General features: G+C 42.1%; 2 protein-coding genes across 3 annotated transcripts in view; both read right to left on the bottom strand.

Annotated features, from left to right (window-relative positions):
• Positions 1-3,146: 3,146 nt before the first annotated feature.
• The window catches only part of psmd11b (proteasome 26S subunit, non-ATPase 11b), a 76,828-nt gene continuing 58,678 nt past the window's right edge, over positions 3,147-21,296 (bottom strand). Inside the window, exon 13 of the mRNA XM_084001916.1 lies at positions 3,147-3,162. The gene's annotated coding sequence lies outside the window, so the exon portion shown is untranslated. The remainder of the gene's footprint in view (positions 3,163-21,296) is intronic.
• Positions 5,756-12,694, bottom strand: ormdl3 (ORMDL sphingolipid biosynthesis regulator 3). 2 transcript variants are annotated; one of them, XM_084040686.1, is made up of 4 exons: positions 12,408-12,694; positions 11,434-11,685; positions 10,127-10,278; positions 5,756-8,307 (listed from the first exon to the last, which is right to left on the bottom strand). In XM_084040686.1, exons 2-4 carry the CDS (start codon positions 11,605-11,607, stop codon positions 8,172-8,174), a joined length of 462 nt encoding a protein of 153 aa, XP_083896812.1. In that variant the 5' UTR covers positions 11,608-11,685; positions 12,408-12,694; the 3' UTR covers positions 5,756-8,171. The 2 variants fall into 2 exon arrangements, with proteins under 2 accessions (XP_083896812.1, XP_083896813.1); XM_084040687.1 differs by having other exon boundaries at positions 11,434-11,682.

Below are 21,296 nucleotides of genomic sequence, written 5' to 3'. Positions count from 1 at the left end.
AAGTGTTTAATATTATTTCCTGAGGGGAAATATTTAATAATCAGCCTTGAATAGCCACCACGTGCATCCTCATTGGTGGACGCATCAGCCCTCTTCCTCAGCATCTTGACCTCCCTCTGCTGCTTCTTCCCCCCCTGCACTCACACAAAGTGAGATAAGAAAGCACACACCCAGAGACGAGCACTGTTGGAAAACAATAGAGCTGGCTGTCCTTGAAGAGGGAAAATAAAACAAAAAAATAACACAAAGCCAGCACTAAATGCTCAGTAAGCCCTAGGTAATTAATTAAGAATGTTCAGATTTAGTCATGGCTTAATACCCGGCTGTGTGGTGCTAAATTGCTGCGAAGTGAAAGCTAATTAGGCCTGTCTCTTAAGCCATGATGTGTTTTATTTATGACTGCATTCCGGGGAGCGTCTTCTCAATTTATTGCGACACTAGCATGGTGACCGGCGAATTACACGCCGCCGGATTCAAACTCTGGCTGTCACAGAGCCATCGTAAATCTTATTATTGGGTGGAATGAGTATGTTAATAATGTAAAACAAGAGCGGCTTATGAATATTCATGGTTCCCATGATAGATCTGAGTGAGGCGTTATGTGTTGGCTTATGGCTCCGCCCCGAGCAGACAGCTCGCTCTGAAAAGCCATTCGTCATGTGAAGGTGTCATCACGGAGTGTCTTGGCGGTAAAAGCACTTAAGTGGTTTCTCCGTCTCAAACTGTTTGAACTCTGTGAGACTCTCCCAAAAGCTCTGCATCGGAAACCCATGTAGCATTTTTAGATATTTCAACTGTTTGTTCCTCTTGTGCATAGAAGGTCAAACACAACAAGAACATACATGATGTCATAGCTGCTTTAAAGGTCCCTATTTCCTCAATCGGCGTCTAAGAGCGACACAATCCCACACGGAGCCGCAGTTTGCTGCTGAAGTTTGACCAAAATGTGTTAAATAACAGGAGAGATTTATGCATTTCTTCCTAGTATGTGCTCTTCTTCTTTTTGTAAAACTTTGGAAGATCAAACCCTGATCATAGTAAAAAAAAACTTTTCCCACCACAATGTTTGCAGTTTTGATGCAGAAGTGATTGTAAATGCCCACCAAAAACAAGCTAGGGACTCCTTTCCTAATACCAGAATATTGCCTTTCTGGGTTTGTTTTGTTTTGTTTTGGTCCATAATGTGTTCATGACAGGTTTTAGTAAACTATAAATTCATTTCTTTTGGGATATATTGTTAATGAGGCATCTTGGGGGACCAAATGTGTACATTCAGCTTTTTTTATGTTTTTGAATACTAGTATATTGGTCAGTTTTAAGGCTAAATGTATGAAACTTTGTTTTTTATTATTATATTTGAAGTTCCATGTAAAGAATAGGAGATATGCATATATGATAAACGATTTCATATCTATGGTTAGGTCTGAAGTTGTTGAAAAGATTTGATGCGGTGAAAGTGAAAAAAAATTATGTCTTTTTTTTTCCATATTTTTATGAGGGACCATTTTGGGACCGAAGGTTAACAAATGTAAGTTTTTGTGAATAAACTGCCATTGCTCCAAAAATAATAATGCATCAAAATCAAGATCAGATTTGATGCAGCGAAAGTGAAAAAAAAAGATGTATTACATTATTACACTTTACTGAGAGGGACCGTTCTGGACCTAAGGGTAGAGGGTGTAACTTGATTTTAGGGGCCTCAGGACTTTAATATGAATGGGGATGTGATCTAAATCTCAGCTTTAAGTCATGAGTCAAGTCAAGAGATTTTTATTGTCCCCGGGGGGCAATTTGCAGTGCAGCCAGCAGCAAAAAACAACAGTAAAATGCACAATAGTGACACAAACAATGACATGAAGCTAATAGTTAAAAGAGATGGAATACACAACAACAACAACAACAACAACAACAACATGGGTGACATGGATGACACATTAACAAGAGCAACACTGGATAAAAACAAAGCGGCGTTAAAGTGACCCCAGTGCTGTCGACTGTTAAGAAGGCCAATGGCCACTGGAACCCAGGGTTTTTTAAATCACCGGAAATCTGCGTCTAGATGGAAGCAGATTAAATTCAGGTGCTCGAGGATGGCTCGGGTCAGACAGGACATGTTTCGCTTTGTTCAAGGCCCTAGTTTTGTACAAAAGAGAAATGTCTGTTAGTGGAGTGCCAACAATGTTACTGCACACTCTAACTATGCCCTGGAGTCTGTTGCAGTTTTTTGCAGGTTAATTGATCCAAACCAGCAGATAAAAGCAAATGTCAGGACAGATTCAATAAAACATTTCCATGAACTTGGAGTCAATATTTCTGTTCCTGAGCTTCTGAAGAAAGTACATGCGCTGGTTGGCTTTTTTGCACACGGCATCAACCTGATGCTCAAAGGACAGCCTGCCATCAATAACTGTCCCCAGTTATTTATATGCTGGACAGACTCAACAGCTTGGTCATTGATTGCAGAACCTTACACACACACACGTTGGTTTTGTTAAGTTTAGTTGAACTCTGACCCTTTGCGTCCTCTTCTGAAAGCTCACCTCTTTCTGAACTCCATGGAGTGGACTAAAGGCGTGATTATGTGTTTCAGTGTTGAGGAGGTGTTCAGGGAGAAAGCACATTCATACATCGGCCCACGCTGCCACGTCAGACGTATAATCAGCATCCTGTACTGTCGGTTCTGCTCCGTACCACATCTATTTCTACTTTTAACAAGACTTCAGCACATGTGTGTGTTTCGGCGGAGCGGCCATTAAACAGGAGGACTGACCTTAAGAAAGCCCCCCCCTCCCGTACCCACTGGGAGCCCCACAGTGCATTTCAGTGACAGCGTGGCGGCTTCAAGGGGGGACGCTGTCTCCTGTAGTCAGTCCCGCCCTTGGCTCCCCCTCAGCTAGTTCAAAAACCCTGCGGGGTCTCCAGAGCTCATGATTAATTGATCCAATTCTTGTTTGGTTCTATTTATAGTGAACCGCTTCCGTGGAGCAGCACTTCTCTTTCTTCCCGCCTGCATGAAACACAACGCTCGTGACCTGGCTCATCATTATCTGGTCCAAATGTGTCAATGTCACAGCGGGGCGACCCAGAGAACCAATCTATGGCTTGTTGTGTTTTATCTCCACCCCAATGCCGGAAAACAGAGCACGCGCCGTGGGAGCCTCGCTGCATGGGGCATGCATATTTCAAACACTCAATCTGAGAAGATTGCATCGCCACACGGTTGCTAAGGGCTCGATGGGGGCAGGGGGGAAGGGGGGGTCGTCATCCATATTGAATGCTGTTGTTGGTTGTGTGGCGGACCATGTGACTTTGTTTTCCTCCAAGAAGGAGGAAGACGTGCGTCAGCACAAACTTCTCAGAGTTACAGTGGAAGTCAGAATGAATCATCAGAATGAGCGTTGGTTTGGATGATTAGATTCTCACACACTTACACAGCTGTGTGAAGTGAGATTATGTACTTAAAACAACACGATAATGTAAAAGTATGAAAGAATTAACCAGACGATATAATGAATAACTTAAAAAGGTAAGTGGGGCTCATTAAAACAATCAAATCAATTTTGCTTTAAAAATAATTACTTTCAAAACACAGTCATTATCCTGTCAAAAAAAAGAAAAGAATAGGTCTCACTGAGGTGAGCCAAGTAATACAACACTAAATAAGCAAATAACTTCCTATAACGCCTATTATCAGGAAGATGTTTTTAAAAGAAAAAGTATGCATGATGCAGAAAACAGTCAATATTTAAAAAACAAATATCCACTGCAAGAAAAAATCTTGTTACTTAACTGAACGTATTATAAGTTTAACGAATGAAGAAAATGGTATATGATGCAGAAGGAGTGTTGTGCTGTTATTATTAGACGGTTATTACTCATGCATTATTGTGTATGCAGCATTTTATTGAAAATAATACAGAAATCATGTCACAGTAAATCTGCTTCTGCCACTGTTGCACATAAAAATAGAGCTTAGCTCCATCATTGAATATTGCATATCTTCCTCACGAAAACACATTTTCATTTTCACACATATATTTTCATATGAATCTTGGCAAACTGAGGACTATTTCTGGGATGTCCAGGAGACTGTGAAGCTGGATTTGCATAAATGAGTGAATGAGCAGAGAGAACATGCGGATAAAAAAGAGAAAGAGCAATAATCTCTCTCTAGGCGTTCCTATTTATAGGGGTTGAATGTCGCTTCATATTAAGGTCAACGACGGCCATTTGCTGCCCTCTGCTGGACAGAGTTGGAAGTTGGAGTCGCGTATATTATTCTGTGAAGCAGCTCCAAATACTCAACGACAAAATAAATGAAGGGAACAGTCAGTTCAACGTCTGGGAGATCAAGCTGCACATTTAGGAAGCTCAAGTTCCCCATGGTTTTTTTGGAGCAGTGAATTTAAACGTTTATCAACACGAGCACTGATACGGTTAATAATTACAATGCAACACATATGATTGTACGCCTCAAATCTTCAAAGGCAAAGATATAATTCAGTTAATTGGATCATGAGTTCTCTTTCACAAATCCACATCATACGCCCAGAGGCTTAGGTCGTATGATAAAAAAATAATAATATGAAAATGCACATGCTACTTAAAGGAATGGTTAATCAGGCTTAACATCTATTCAATTACTCAATGTAATTAAATAAAGTAACCATAACATAAATCAGATCAGAAAAAAAGGATGATTAAACACGCTCCCTTGTCTTTCTTTGAATGCCTGTTATATATAAATGGACATAATGAGAAATGTAAGTGCTTATGAGAAAAGTGATGTTAATTTGATTTTCATTCAAGGAAATATAAATATTAAATTAATTTGAACCCTTACAGACAGCCGGTTCGCTGTATTACATGTTCATCTTAAATTCTTTTTATTTCGTTCTCAAAACATATTTACCAGTAGTATTTTTACTTCATAATGTAGAGATTTAAAAAATAAAGTGATACTGGGAGGTACAAGTCCTAACCTCAGATATTTAAAGTGGCAGTACTGACATGAAAGTCCATAAATGCACTTGTGATACTGACGAATTCATCACGATAAACATGTCTGCTTTACAGAATGTCTGAAATTATCTTTCAAAACACAGACTGCAGAGTTTAACTTCAGTTAGTTAGAGTTTTTCCAGCCAGGATCATAAACTAATAAATCAAATAAATCAATTAGAAAACATACAAATAACACTACTTCTCACACACATATTTTCGACTGCAGATCTCGATGACAGCCTGTTATAGCCGCTCTAATGCTTCATCATTACTTTCACTTAATCAATGTTTAACAAGCCTCTGGTGTTGTGTAACAGCGGCTGGATCAGCTTGCAATGTCGAAATAAAGGCCGTTGGGTTACATTTTAGATTTGAAGCAGCGACTGCGGAGCAGTGAGGGTTTAAAACCGGAGGGGTTTAGGACGATCCCAGCGTTTTTATTTGACCGGTTTATTGCAGGAAAACTACTGCAACGCAATCAGCTTCAATTGAAATTAAGTATTTTCCACCTAGAAAAAAACCCATTTCTTTCACACACCACTAATGTGGACAAATCAATCCACACTACTTAAATTAAAGCTTGACGATAAGATTTTTTTTTATCTACATTTAGCTTTCATGCTAAAACTTCCAACCTTATTAATAAGTAAAGCCACAAAAAGGCAGGAGGATCCCACCGGTTTCATCATGTAACGACCAAACAATCTCAGATCATACGATGATACAAAAGGAGCAAGAAAGGATTTTGAGATGATACTTGAAAAATACTGTATTTTGGGGTCAAACAATCTTACAGAAGATCACATTTCCTTCACAAAACACACGAGTACGCTGATCAACATCAAAAAGCCATTGTTTCACATTTAATCAACATTCAGTTCAACCTTCTTTAAAAAAAACAAATAAAACTAGACAGTCCAGTAAAAAAACAATATTAAAATATGGATTATCACTTTGTCCTTGAAGTCGAGCCCTTTGTGGTGACAATATCTCAGAAACATGAAGAAGAAACCAAAAAGCAGCAGAAGATCAACTCGTTTTTACAAACGCACAATTCTCTGGTCCATGTTCTGTATGAAATACTTAAAACCGCTAAAAGAAGGAACAGAATAGAAACGTTTGGGATTGAGCTGTAATTAATATGAATCACAAGGATCCAATATGATCTGAGTTCATCCTTTGTGCTTCCACTTCTACTACGTCTGCCACCGTCAGTGGTATTAATGTCTACGCTACCATGGCTACTGCTACCGCTACTGCTGAGTAAGAAGTGTGGCCAACACTTTGCAGGGTAACGTCCGTACACTAAAGATATATTTATCATTAAAAGGAGCAGTGTGCGGGGTTTCTAGCGGCGAGGTTGCAGATTGCATCCAACTGATCACCCCTCCCTTTCCAAGCGCGTCGGAGAACTACGGTGAACTTCAGGTGACGTAAAAACTTGAAAAGCTCCCTCGAGAGCCAGTGTTTGGTTCGTCCATTCTGGGCTACTGTAGAAACCTGAAAACACTATTTTTTAATTTTATATACGAATGAACACTTAGTTATGAATTTGACCCTAAATCGTACACACTGTTCCTTTAAGAGAGAAGATCTCTCTTTAAAAAAAAGGGTGTTTGCTATCGTAACCTTTACTGAAAGAGTAGAAACGTTACTGTTTGACTCTCATTGCAGCAAAAATGTTTATAACATTCAGTTTATTTAGTTATTATGGTTTTTTGCAGGTGAACTAACAGAATAAAAGTTTATTTGGTGTCTGCAGTGTTGGCTCATCATTAATACATCACATTGTTGTTTCCCTTTAAAGAGGAAGTCTCTTTTTCTTCAAGCCCTCGATGACAGTCAGACAGAGCTATAGACTGGGATTGGGTCATACTGTTGCATGCTGTATGCATTCAATTTGGACATTCCTCACAACGTTGCACCTTGAACTTTGACCCTTTATGCTCAAACATGGATTGTGGGTCAGAACCAGACACCCTGGTATGTTTGTATTGGGACACGTCTTGTTCTGGCATACTGGATGGTAGTATGGTTTAGTGGAACACACAGTACTTTTTGTAAAGGGGCACCATATTATTCTGGCCAGCCAATCAGAGCAGACTGGGCTTTTACATGAAAGAGTGCTAAAATGTAGGGAGAATACAGGTGTATTCAGACGGTTATGAGAAAAAGAATGTGTTTTTAACATGTAAAAACGTTCTAGTAGAAACTCAAAGACCAAGTATGAACCTGTAAAATGAGCGTGTTTGAAAGGATTCATGGACACTAAGAAAGCTTCGTACACGTGACATGAGACTTTAAAACCACATTATTTCTTCTTTCTCTAATGGAAAGCAGCTTCGTAACATAACTCCGAATCCACATTCTACAGTAAAGCTGCACTTTCCTTGGAAAACCGACTTCCACCAGCTGAAGAGGGAAAACATCTCAGTCTGTCAAAACATTGCAACCGTGAATGAAGTAAGGACAGAAATACTTAACTCTTCATTCGTACCGCGGGACTTTCTGTGTCGAGCCAGTAGAGTGATTATGCAGAAGGCTTACTGAGACACAAACCAGGACAAGAGGAGTCCAAATATGGAGAGGGTTGGATTAAAATAAGCGTTGCTTAACTTTGCAATCTTGGCCCGAGCAGAGAGCTAAATATAAAACCTTGTGGTTTCTTGTGTCTCGCCTCTGCAATGCCGTTCACGGGTCCCTCACCGGTTCATTTAAATATCGTTTCTGAAACCTGAAGAAAGAGGAAGCTTCTGGTCGGGAGTGCGGCTGAATAAATACAGCACGGTATCATTCCATACAAAATAACTGGACTACAGCCTGCTACGTTGTCCTCCTGACACCTGTCACGTCACAAGATTCTCATTTCTACAGAAATGGACATAATCACAATACTCCCTTTGAACAAAGCGTCTCTGAAAACCTGGAACTCCGGAGAGATCGTCAGCAGCACACGCTCCCTATGTGTGCACCGCGTGTCCGTCCTGGGGGCTCGGTACCATGGCAGTATCCCCCGTGGGCCTCACTTAAGGGTGCTGCTCGGCAGAGTCGAGAGCCAGAGATCCTCGTGGATCTGCAAGCTAGTCAGAGGCCTGATACTCTGTGTGCTCTCAGCGGTCCACGGGGACTCAGGGGGGGGGGGGGGGGAGGTGTCCTCTTCCGCCTTGTCAGTACTTATTAATCCCAAAGATCCTCACGCCGTGCAGCTGGGGCAGCTTGGGGATCAGTACAGTGAGCAAGGAAACAGTGTTGACCACAAAATGGGCCCGATCGTATTTGGTGTAGAAGCTGGTTAGTATGTACCTGAATCAGAGATAAACAGAGAATAAGGATTAAGGGTGGAAATGAGGAACAGTTATATTGCATTTAGTTAAGCGAAGCCTGAGGAAGGACTCCTCCGGTCCAGCAGACATCACACATTAACTCCAACTACTGGGCGAGGAAGAAGTCAGAGAGGGATGTCCCGTTTCCCCTGGCTTTAAAGGCTTTGTTGTTAACATGAAGTAGATTCACAAAGTGACAGCAATGCAACATTGCAAATGTTGAAATTCTACACTCCTTTCACATTGCCACTGGCAGGCGGTTACTATGTCCCCGTGATGACACTGACTCCCTGTGGCGTGTGGAAATGGCGTTAGCAAAGCTTTAAAAACTGTTACCAGCTGTTGTTGCACGTTCAGTCAGCAGAACCGAAAACATTTATTCAGAATCAAGCTTCAAAGAACTCAAGACAGGATCACCAACGGTCACTCTTTAAGTGAGCTCTACTTAACATTCAGAGTATAAGTACATAGTAACCGTCCCTCTGTGTGCGTGCTTTTACTGCGTCTTGGTGCACCACCGGACGCTGCTCTGCACTGCTGTCCTACGGACGTTACAGCAGGTTTCTCCACCAAATGCATGCATGCACCACTAAATACTGGGCCACTTGTATTCTACCCTCTCACTGAAGCACACATTATCTGGAAAGTCAATTTATTTAGCTTGCTTTCACCATCTGGCAGGCTCCTGCACTCTGCTGTCGTTTACCAACGGTAGAAGGGTCTTTAACCTTTGACCTGTATTTCCCCTCTGAAATTCACAGCTAGCCGTTTCCTAACTCGTACCTCACACAGTGCCAACGCTTTCATCTATCATCTGTTTCAACACGCCAAACATCAGGATTGCAACATCGGTTCAACGGACTGAAACGGGGACCTGTGACGCTGCAATGTTCATCGACGTGTCTCTCTTTAAATGGAGAACGACCCAATTAACAGACGGGGAGAGCAACCGAGCAACAAAACACGCAGAAAAGGCCTGTGAAGTGAGTTCACAGCACCGACTGTGTGCTGCTTAATCCGCTGGCAAAAGATACACGAATGTTCCCGTTGAGGCAGACGCTGTTTTAGATGTAATGGCACACATGAGTAAGGGATTTTATGGGCTTGGAATGAAGAAGTGCACGCCCTGTTCTCTGCTAAACAAGTGATGACGTGATAAAAGGATCTCAAGACACACAGATATGTAGAGTTTCCGTCTGGTCTCCTCCTGCTAAAACCAACAGACTACGAGGCCTTTATAACACTGCTGTCACAACAATGTTCAAGCTGAGCTGACCAACAATAAATACACTATTTTATTGTGATTTTATTTCAATAAACGGGTAAAAAAAGGATATCAAAGTAAAAAACATAATGACGGCAATTTGTAGAATATCCAAAGCCATGGCTTGTTTGGTCTGTCTGCAAGACGACGAGCAAGCAACTTTTAAAATGCTTGTTTTCTGAATGGAGTTTGGTCCGATCTGAGGTATGCTATGCTAACACTGTAGCTGCTCCATCAACACTTAAAGTAACGTCATCTAGACATAAACACAGCAGCGACCTCATTGTTTGTTCCACAGAGTCTCTGGGTTCTGGTCTGGTCTCTGGACTAATGTGAGGTTCTATCGTAGACCTCTGGGAGACCACAGGCCGCCACAGAAGGTTTGGTCTCCATTTCTGATTCAGTGACGGCAGGAGGAGAGTCTCACCGCTAATAGGCTTTCCCTTCTCCCTCGTGTTGAAATATTTAAACCTTTCAATCTGAGTCAATTCATGGTTGCTGTGAAGACGCGTTCAGGTTCAGAGGGGCCACTTACAGGACGATGGGCGTGATGGTGAGGAACTTGCGTGAAGCAGTGAACTGCACGCCGTAGTCCATCTGCTCCCAGTGTGTCAGCAGGCGAGCCTTGCCCTGGTCGGGGGTCTCAAAGGGCGTCCCTTTGACCGTGTGAAGTAGGAGGTACATGCACTGCAACAGACAGCACACACACAGTCAGGGACAACAACAAGCACACTGTTGTAACGTACAATCAGCAGCTAATATATATGACGGATATCACTGAGAACATTCTATAGACATGAAAACCAACCGGCAGCGTATGAAAGAAATGCATTTTTCTGAAAATTGCATATATTGTTCAATACGTGCACAATATCATCAGGGATGTGATCTAAAGTGTTAAAACACATTCTTTATTTCAGCTTGACTTTCAAATCTGCTTTTAAACAACTATTAAACACACTGTTGGAAGAATATCATATAAGGGTGGGGGTTTAAGGGCTTTAAGGGGTTTAAGGGCGACAGTGACTTTCAACCTGAACTATTTACTCATGTATTTGTGTATAAAGTGACTCAAGGGGACAACAGATTATGAGTTTATGAGCTCTTAAAGGAGTTGTTGCCAACGACAGGCTCAGAGTGTTCAACAGTATTTAAAGGACCCGACTGAGATCGGGTCATTGTGCCGTGTGACTTGTTGGACAAGACAACGGTAGAAACGTGAGTGAGAGAGGAGCCAGAAGAGAAAAGCATAGCTTAGTGTCATCGAAAAGATTTCAATGCTGCGGCTTGATATTCACAAACAGACCAGAAAAGAAAAAAAGCATTTTAATTCTCCCTAGAGTCCTTTTCCATAATGTTGTCAGACAATTATAATAACAAGCTGAGCCTTTCAGAGGTTAAACCGAGCACTTTTAGTTGCATAAATCCACGGTGACGGAGTTGCCCTGCAGAGTAATTAAATTGCAGTTCATTTGGTGTCTGCCACCACAGCGCTCTCCCTCATTACTGGACAGATTTTTAAAAATTGCTGTCGCCTTACTTTGGTCCCAGATCGAAAAAAACCACCACATTTACTGTTTAATATCGTCCTCGGGAGCAGAACATTCAGGACGACAGACTGAGGAATACTTCAGGCAGAATGAAATGCTGCCTGAAACTTATGGAGAACAAAGAACGTGACTAAGAGCCAAACTTTCCTCTCCTCTTACAAAACCTCGGTGCAGATTTGTTACCCCGTGACTCATAACTCCCAAATGTCTGCGCCGTGTGAGTCCTCCATCGACTCATTCAACGTCCTTCAAGTGCAAAGTGCGTTGGCGGCGGTGCCTTGGTTCCACTGACCAGATTGTGAATGAGGTTGGTGAGGGTCCAGACCACGGGGACGCTGGCGAAGGGAATGCTGAGCAGGATGACGTGCAGGAGGCCGATGCCCAGGATGTACGACAGCCACATTCCTCTGCTGTTCATCACCCGGGTGTTGGGGTTCACCTCGCTGTGTGCCGTGCCCACGTTCATGGCGGCGGTGCCGCTTCAGAGCGCTCCTCCTACTGTACCAGATGGTCTCCGTCACAAGCCAGCTGGCGGGACTGTCTGCTGGAGGATAAACAGAAACAAGTCATCATCTAGAGGATTATGTGGAAATTACCTGAAGTATCCTGTCAGTACTTTAATGACTTCCTCCTAACTCAACGAGGACAGTAATCACTTCTAGTCGGGTTGGGTGATCCTTTAAAATACTAATTCACTATTTTACTTAGACCCCTGTAGGATTAATACATAAATGTATTTACAATATTTCAGTGAAAATTACAAAAAGAAGGCATCGATCATGATCGCTGTATGTGAGCTCAACATATTTTTGTTCATAAAAAACAATTAAAGCAAACTGATAACAGTGAAAGCCAGTTAACATCATGATATCACATCATTTATTTATCAATATAACATAACGTATCATTGCTACAGTAATATTGATTTGAAACCAGGTGCTACATGTTATAAGTGCTTTTTAACCCAACCAGAGCACCGAGGAGGCTAAAGCAATAAACTAAAAGTCATGATGAGTTTACCGGGCACCTGCCAGCCAATCACACACCAGTATTTTACGTGGGTTTCAACGAATGGATACGTTTTTTTAAAATCATCATGTCAAGTAATGCTGGTGAGGAAGTGAGTGTGTGCCTGGTCATCCCAGCATGCCCTCCTGGAAGTTGCCTCAATAGTAACTGGTCGCATAATGCTCCGTAACGTGGCTCCACGGATCAACACGGGAGCAACGCAAACGTAAAACGGCAATAAATCATTGTTCCACTCACAGCAGAGAAAAATGGCTTCAACTCTCCGACCCGTGTTGGCGCGAGTCCGTTATCGGTTGTATCGATGCCTTCCGTTATGTAAGTGACGCTAGCACCGGGAGACTGGCGGGGCTCCGGTGTTTCCATCGGGCATCCGGTCCCGTCGTTCGGGTTCCGAGCAGCGCCGCTCAGCGCTCCGGGGTCCGCTGGTCCCGGCTCACCATCAACCGAGACGCGTCTCCTTCGTCTTGCAGACAACAGCTGGTGACAACACGGCACACTTCATGATGTAACGTCACCGCTTTTCGTTTCCACGGCCCCGTAATTCGGTTTAGGGTTCACGTTCTGCTGTGATTGGCTGCTGTGTGTCAGGTGGCCACGGATGACCAATCGGTGTCTAATGCGTTTTTAAAGAACGTGGACCCCCACCCCCCCTTGTCGGCGTCACAGCGGAGGCGGGACCAGAGAGCTGGGGCATGATTGACAGCTGGTTAACGGCGAAATGAAAGCATGTTTTATACGAGGAAACGTATTCATGACATTCAATATGCTTTTAAAAACAATACAAAATACCAAATTATTCACTCATTCATTCATGTGCAATAACAATAAACATAATATCAATATAATTACTTATTTATTACATTTGTTCTGTTTTGCCTCGTTATTGCACTATCCCCTTTGCTGCTGTATCTTATCAATGTCTCTCTATCTCCCTCTATTTCTATGTCTCAGATAGACAGACAGACAGACAGACAGACAGACAGACAGACAGACAGACAGTTAGACAGATAGATAGATAGATAGATAGATAGATAGATAGATAGATAGATAGATAGATAGATAGATAGATAGATAGATAGATAGGGGACATGAATGTGCTAAATTTCATGGCAATCCCTCAAATAGTTGTTGAGACATTTCACACCAGATGTCAACCTTCTGGTGGCACTGGAGCAAAAGTCAGGATATCATCACGCGGATTCATCCCCAGACCCTGTTATTACGAAATCTCTTCAGTAATTGTTGAACTATTTCATTCTGGACCGACCCACCGACCATCAGAATGACCGATTCAGCCATCCCTAAGTCTCAAGATAAGCTGTTTACAAGCTAAATTCACTGAGTGATTTCTGTGATATTAAAACAGGCCCCCCGGCTCAGACGCCCCTCCACTTATAGGTCTGTAAACCCAGGTACAAAAGGAGGCCCTTGACTACCAAAGCACCCAAGGTGAGAGGAGACCTCGCTAGAGGCAACGAAGGATGACTGACGGGGCGAATACTCCGGTCCCAAAATCAAAGATCAACAGTGTCATGTTCTCGATTCCAAGATAAGCCCCAATACTAATTTAGGCCCATGGTAGCCTGAGGCCAGCGGGGTCAACTGTGTTCTACTTGCATGCGATGTTACGTGACACCCACTGTCTCTGAGGGTGCCCCTGCGATGAGTGGCATGAAACAGGTTGGGCCGGGCCCATAGTGGACTCCCCTCCTGCGCTGGTCGCCTTGGGTGCTATAGACGTCTTATAGCTGTGAAAACCTAGAGCTCTGTTCAAATGCGAACTATGGATGTGAGATCATCGCTGGCATCGGAACAATGGCTAAATACACGACATGGGTACAACAGACCCGAGGAGGATGACGACCAAGGAGAGTCATCATCTGCACGTATTTGACACCGAGGGGCACAATGCAGATTTAAAAAGGAGACGTGACCTTTTCGTAAATACAGTAAAGTGCAATGAATGTGTGCGTGTATTTTGCAATCTTATCAATACAAACCATAACTGTCGAGACAAGTCAAGAGTTTTTTTTTGTTTTGTTTTTTTTCAGTGAAAGTGCGCTCTCTGGTGGTGACATTGGAATAGTGTCGCTTTTCCTTTCTGTTGCAGTGGAATATGCTCGTAAAGTAATCATTGTCACACCAACAACATTATAAACAACAACAGATTAGAGGTGTAACGATTCATTCGATTAATCGATGAATCGATTATCAGTCCTATAGATTCTACTAAATCGATCTGCTACAATAAATAAATAGAATGAATCGTTTTGGCTTCACCAATAATCGATATAAATGCATTTAATCGGATTAATCGTGATTCTTACTTATGATTAATGTTTTAATACGTTTAAGACACTCTCTCCCCTGCCAGCATGTAGTCTACTGAAAAGGTTAAAAATAACTGAGCATATTTTAATTACATTTTTGTATTCAGCATAAAATATTATGCAGGTTTACTTTTTTATAGAATAAATATGTTATTTTTTCACCTTTCAGAAGAATACAGATAGTCTCACTTGCATTATTGTATGTTTATTTCATGGATATAGAATTTTGGTTACAAGTTACTGAATCGAATCGTGGTTTACAGAATCGAATCAAATCGTTCCAAAAAAAAAAATCGTCCTTGAATCCAATCGCCAACTACTGTATCGTTAATCGAATCGCTGTGAAGCCAAATATTCACACCCCTACAACAGATTCATTACAAAAACTTGTCAGTGACGAGGCGACAACGTGATCAACACCGCCTGCTATCATGACTTGATGCAAGTAACCAATATATTTAACCATTATATTGTTTTACAGTCAAGGTGTGTTAAGAAATAAATGGAAGTCTTTTTAAATGTATTCTCAAAAGTTTCTTGAAGTATGTATTATTATGTGTAATTAATATCAAAAATCTGGCCTAGGGCGCCGACATAGCCCGGGCTGGCGTGTCATAAAACCTTGCCAAAAAAATAATTATACTCACCAAGCTGCCTGCCTGAAAGGAGAAGCTGATGTTCAGCAGTTTAGTCAAACATGCAAAATACAATCAAAGTGAGCAGTTATGAGTAGTGATTTAGGAGTCAACAGGCAGCCAGCGCCTAAACAGTAGAACAGTCAGTCAGTTCGAAGGTTCTGGAGGATGCAGCTACAACTGGCCAACTACAAATATTACACAGCACATTATGCATGTTGCTGCAGCACAATACAAGATTAGCTGTGGACAGACAGGAGACACTCACACGATGAAATCAGGATGCTCTGCAGACTGCATCAATGTGAACACAAGCCATTCTTTGCAAATTGAAGGTTGTATACATGTGACGATTGATAGCAAATAAACTGTTTTGAAATTATTCATAAATATGGGTTCCTCACTTTTATGTTCTGTTGAACGGCACCCATCTGGAAAAGACAACAGTTCACACTTCAGCCCAGCAGGAGCGGCTATCAGAGCTTTGAACATGTTGGCTTCCACCGATGGTAATAAAAAAAATATCAAAGCTTCAAAAGTCCTGCAGTTGTATCCATTTCCTCACAACCACACATTTAATAGCTGTTAAGATGTGTTCCTCTATCTTTCTCTGCACTTCGGCTGATGCCCGCAGGTCATCTGGCTGAGCCTTTCAGACGTAATGTGATTCACTTAATAGAAGTCATGCCAGGACTGAAAGCTTTTTTCATGATGGGATGCATTTCATGTTGTACTTTGTTCTGGCATCAGTGGCTGTGAAAAAAAAGAAACATTCTTTGCTGATGACATCCAAAAATAATTTATGTAAAAGGTCAACCTGACAAATCATTTAATTATCAAATATAAGTTTACAACTATAATCCTGTACATGCATTTATGCTGGGCAGGACCAGGACTGGGATTTGAACCGAGGAACTTTATGCCTCGTCAGCATTTTTGTTTTATGTTGATGAACTAATTTCGAACATTAGGATTATTATGAAGTAAATGGTTACTTTGACTTGTTGAATACTCCTTAAGAGAGCTGGCATTTAATGTCATCTTTGGTAGTCGCTAATGGTTTACCAAACATTTAAGATGGTCTGGTCTTTACTTTACTTTGCTATTAATTGGAGAGAAATCATATTTCGGGCGAATGTTTCTTGCATTAGTCAAAACTCAAAGGCTAATTTAATGTTACATCCCTTGCTGTAAGAGCGATTGCAGCCATGTTGCAATTCTGTCAGGTTAGAAATAAAACTGTTCAGCAACTTGTAATTCACAGCATCCAACACAATGTTTTACACACTCGGCTCCTGTTCTGAGAGCAATGCAAGATTTTAAATACAAAGATTGCTTTTTCCTCTGGTGTATAATTTTTATTTAGACAATTCTAGTACGATTCTAGTAAATTTAAATGGACATTTGTTCCGATTGTTGACATTTTTATTGACCGATTTATCAAACAAATATTAAAAATAACTGTTGCGGCTGCAGTCGTCACGTTACAAGCTCATTGCTTCATGCTTACAAGACATTTCATGCATGCTCGACGATCTAGAAGTTCTTGCGGTGTGTGACCAGCAGGTGTCACCGCCAACACACATGTAACTGGTCGCTGCCTCCTGCAGTCCTGCTGTGAAGCACCTACACTCAGTAACTTTAACACAAGCAGGCGAGATGAATGGAATAACAATTAAGCCAAGCTCATTCGCTGTTCTCATATTTTTAGATTGTACATCTTATTTTTAGTTTATGAAGGCATATATCATAAACATTACTGCATCCTATAAAGCCAATGTTTATGTTGCAACCATGTTTTTTTTCCCTACACATGTAGAATAATTATAAGTCTGCATGATCCTCCTTCTAACATGAAACAACATGGTGGCAGTTTGACTGTGGCTGGATGCTACTGCGTGCTAAATTAATATACACAGTTATTAGTGGGCTGCACCCGGCCCAGCACAACATATTCCAAGATTTATTCATTCATCACGAAAAGTTTAAATGTGCAGTTTTTGTTAAGATGTTAAAATGTTTGATTCAACTCCGTGGTCATGTTGGAAGCGGTACTTTGTGGTGGCGTAGCTTGATGCTGAGGTTTTCTAATATTTTGTCACGTTTATATAAATTACGGTGACATCCTCTACATGAGGGATTAGAAGGACGAGGACAGAAGGATTTGACAAGTTCATATCTGACTGCAGTCTACTTATCATTGTCATTATCAAAATAATGTGCTGAAATCTCTTAAAATGGCACTAAAACATACTGGAATCACTAAACATTACTTTATACAAAAACAAAACTGTTTATTGTGACACAGATAAGACGAGCATCTTTTAGTAAAGAATTCAATCATCTTAAATAAGATGATCATGAATCATATGGTTTCTCTCCACAAATACAGAGGAATACATTTTTAAAACGTGAATTTTTGTATCCTGTATGTTTTAAATCAGGGTCTAATTTTGTTCAATCCTTCCTCACAATGTACAGTACAATCTTTACTCAGCATTTACTGGGCTGAAAAAATATGTATTATTTAATATACACTTTCCACATGTCTGCAACATGAACATATTAATGCTGTGAAGGGGAATTTGTTTAAATCAACACATCTATAATAATCTGATTTAAAATATTCCCAACTGGAAATCTGAAAGGGTAAAGCATCAGATTATTGTTGCGTTTGTTTTCCCGTTACCGTCTGTTGCTGAGCAGTTTTCAAGCCGAGCCATTCACAAAGACCCAGAGGAGCTTTAATTAGTGTTGCACAAATACATGAGCAGAATGCCTTCTATAGTCTTATTTATATCTGTAAAATATATAAGTTTTTTATTACATATAAAAATTAAAATCTGCAGTACACCTTTGTGCCACATGAGGGAGCCTGAATGTTCGTGTTGTTGCCTACTCATCGCTGAATAGAAAAAGGAAAGGCTAGTGTACAGTCTGTTTAACTGATGAGAGGAAATTAAAAGCATTACATAGCTTGTTAAATCTGCTTAAATGCATTTATTTCTTCTTATCGTGTGTTTATGTTTTTAATAACACCTGGAAAAAAACATTTTGATTTCTCAAACGTCTCTTTGGAACGGCTGTTTTACCGATTCAAGATCTCATTGATGCAGAAATGGCAGTAAAATTCACCATTAAAAGACTATTGTGAGTTGGATTGTGATAGTTGGTAATTTTGAAAAAGTCGGCCGCCTGAAAAAAAAAAGTTTGGGAAACATTGCTCTAGAGTACGCTACTTGAACATCTAGAAGCAGGCATGGTTATTAATATGATACGGCCTGTAGAGCTGGATGTGACTGGAGTGACACTGCTCTCCAATAGGAGAGGTGGACTTGTGACCCAGGCAGGCTTGGATGATAGCCTCGCTGGAAAAGGCTGACGCAGGGAGTCCATTATTGCCCCTGGAGGAAGCTGAGGATTAGAACACCAAAGAATTTCAATAAAAGAAGTGTCTGTTTGGGGGTCGGGGAGGGGCAGAAGGATGGTGTTGGTGGTGGGGGGGTTCCCCTCATTGTCCCAACGGTGATTGAGAGCAAGAGGAGGGGAGTGGGAGGGCATTGTGTTCGCAGGCTCCTCAGAAGAAGGTGGTTATTAGGGGGGATGGCTAAGGAGGGGTGAGGGATGGGGAGGCTGTTGACTCTTCATCTTGTGTGAACAAAGTCTCTGGCACATAGCCCTCTTCTGTCCCTCTGTCCTGGACTCCCTTGTTTACGAGTGCCATGAATTCTGTCCCTCTCGGTGGGGACCCCCACCGACTCCAACCTGCACCACCGCACATTGTGGGGCTTAAGTGCCCTTTAATTAGGCCGCCTCAGTGTCCGGCTGAAGACTGCTGAGGTTTTAGGCTCTTCCCTGTGGGACCTTGCTGGGCGGCTCATAGAGCTTCCCTTACACAGCTGAGGGATGAAGTGTTTGCTGCTCTAATGAAAAAGTTTATTTGGGGGTGGGGGGGTAGGGGGGTCTTTGTGCCCCATCTTAAAAAGTCCTGACAAAGGCTTTCATATTATCCAACACTCTCCCATTTCCAGGACACATTAGCGAGGACTTTGAGGTGAGGCAGCAGTCTCTCACCCATCAGGAGGAGCATGACTTCCAAAACTCTCCCCACAAATCATGTCAGTAAACACAACACGCTTCCTGTGCATAAAGAGCACTCTGCACACCAGGACTTCATTAATATTATCATTATCTGGTATTCATTTATCAGGCAATTACACCACAGATGGAAGCAAAAGAAAATCTGGTTGTGAAACCCGAACGGTAGATTTCCATTTATTTGCACTATTATGTAGGGAAGCGTGAATATCATGCAAAAATATGTAAAGGAGCGTGAATTCACATAAATTCGCCCATGCACACATACACAGCCAAACACATGCATCGCTTTGTCATTGTGATGGAGCACATTTCATTATCATAACAGCAAAAAAAAGCACAAGGATCCAGAGCATGAAGGGGGGGAGGTGGGCATTGGGAATCTGCTGAACTGCTCCGGCAAAATGAGTAATTTCTGGATGCCCCATTGTGTGAAGAGCTTACAGGGCGAGGGTCCTGAAAGGAAAGAGGCAGAGGACGGATATCAACACGGGAGCAAGTGAAATAGAGTGAAAGATGGAAAGGAATGAGAGACAGAGGCGGATGAAAAGAAGTTTGTGAAGGGAGCAGGGCGGGACCGGGGCGTGTTCAGAAACTTTTCCGCGACAGCACAGTGTGTGTAGATACCCTCCTAATCCTGGTTTTATTGGCTGCCTGTGTCCAGCCATGCTGGTCGGATTGAGTAGGGAGGGTTGAGAGGGGGTGGTGGTGGGTTGGGGGGGGGACACATGTCCTTCTTTGTGGTAATGCACTGATTAGGCCTGAGAAAGAGCCGGACCTGGTTACAGCCTTTCTGAGGTCACCTTAGAAACCAGACCGGTAGGGGACTGATGAGTGTGACCTCCGCCCCCCCACACACACCTACTGACGTTTCAGCAAAGGTTTGTTCATTTCCAGATCCCGGTCTCCTAATGCTCTTGACCTTAATGGCCGTAGCCTTTCCAGTTTGCGTTGCACTTGTGGCCTCGACCCGGGAAACGTGGTTTCAATGTTGTTCAGATGCAGACCGCAGACTGATTCCTTTGCCTGCACTCATAAATTAGACCACTGTCACACACACACACACACACACACACACACACACACACACACACACACTCCCTGGCCCCCGTCTAGAGCTCCTACTGAGTTACTGTCATCCAAATCCCAAAGCTGAGCTCGGCACATTTCTGGCGATGCCGTAACACATGACAATGTTCGTGATCGAAAACAGACCTGCATCATTGTCAGCACCGCATCTCGACTTGAGGCAGTGAAAATCCCCCCCCCCCCCCCAAACAGGGCGGTCGGTCGAGTGCTGCTCAGTCACTGCCTGTTTCCCTATCTTCTTTGTTATGGAGGAATAAAACACAGAAGGGGCGGGTGAAGGGGGGCACTCCACTACTGACCTCCAGACTGTGGTCACTGCGGTGGGCACTCAGCCTCCTCTCTGCAGAGTGCATGCTCCCAGCCCCTGCTGAGCGACCTTCCAGCCCCCTCAGTCCGCCGAGGAGGTCCTCGGCAGAAACACCACGGCCCCCAAGCAACACACAACAGAGAGGTTTTAGATTTATAAATACTCATGAAGTTAATACGCTTTTTGATGGATAATCATCAGTAATGTGGCTACGACTAAGTGGGTAAAGGCAGACATTTATATTACGATATCCTATTTGTATCCTATGAGTATTTGTGGACACGTCCATGACAAACTTTGTATTAGGGAATGGTGGGAGTTTGACATTTGAGTCAGCTGTGAAACCAAATCTACGACTTCAGGCATCAAATGTCTGTAATTGTTAAAAGGGCAACATTTATCTTCAAAGTCTACAAAAATAGTAACTTTTTTTTTGTTGCTACAATATTAAATCAGGATGAAATCAATAAAAATGTTTAAAAACGTATCACCGCCCTACTTACTTGGAAACAGATCTCCCAGACGATGGTTTCCACATGGCTGCACTCGCTCAATTATTGTGAAATCTATCATGTAATCCATCTGGTCTAATTACTTGTACATTTATTCCCAATAAGTCAAACATTTTTTAAATTAGTTTGTCACAAAAGACATCAGTCTCCAGAAG

This window comes from Eutrigla gurnardus (assembly GCF_963514095.1).
Source record: "Eutrigla gurnardus genome assembly, chromosome: 22".
Taxonomy (NCBI): Eukaryota; Metazoa; Chordata; class Actinopteri; order Perciformes; family Triglidae; genus Eutrigla; species Eutrigla gurnardus.
The sequence above is the reverse complement of the archived record's forward strand: the minus strand, read 5'-3'. Positions and strand labels throughout refer to the sequence as shown.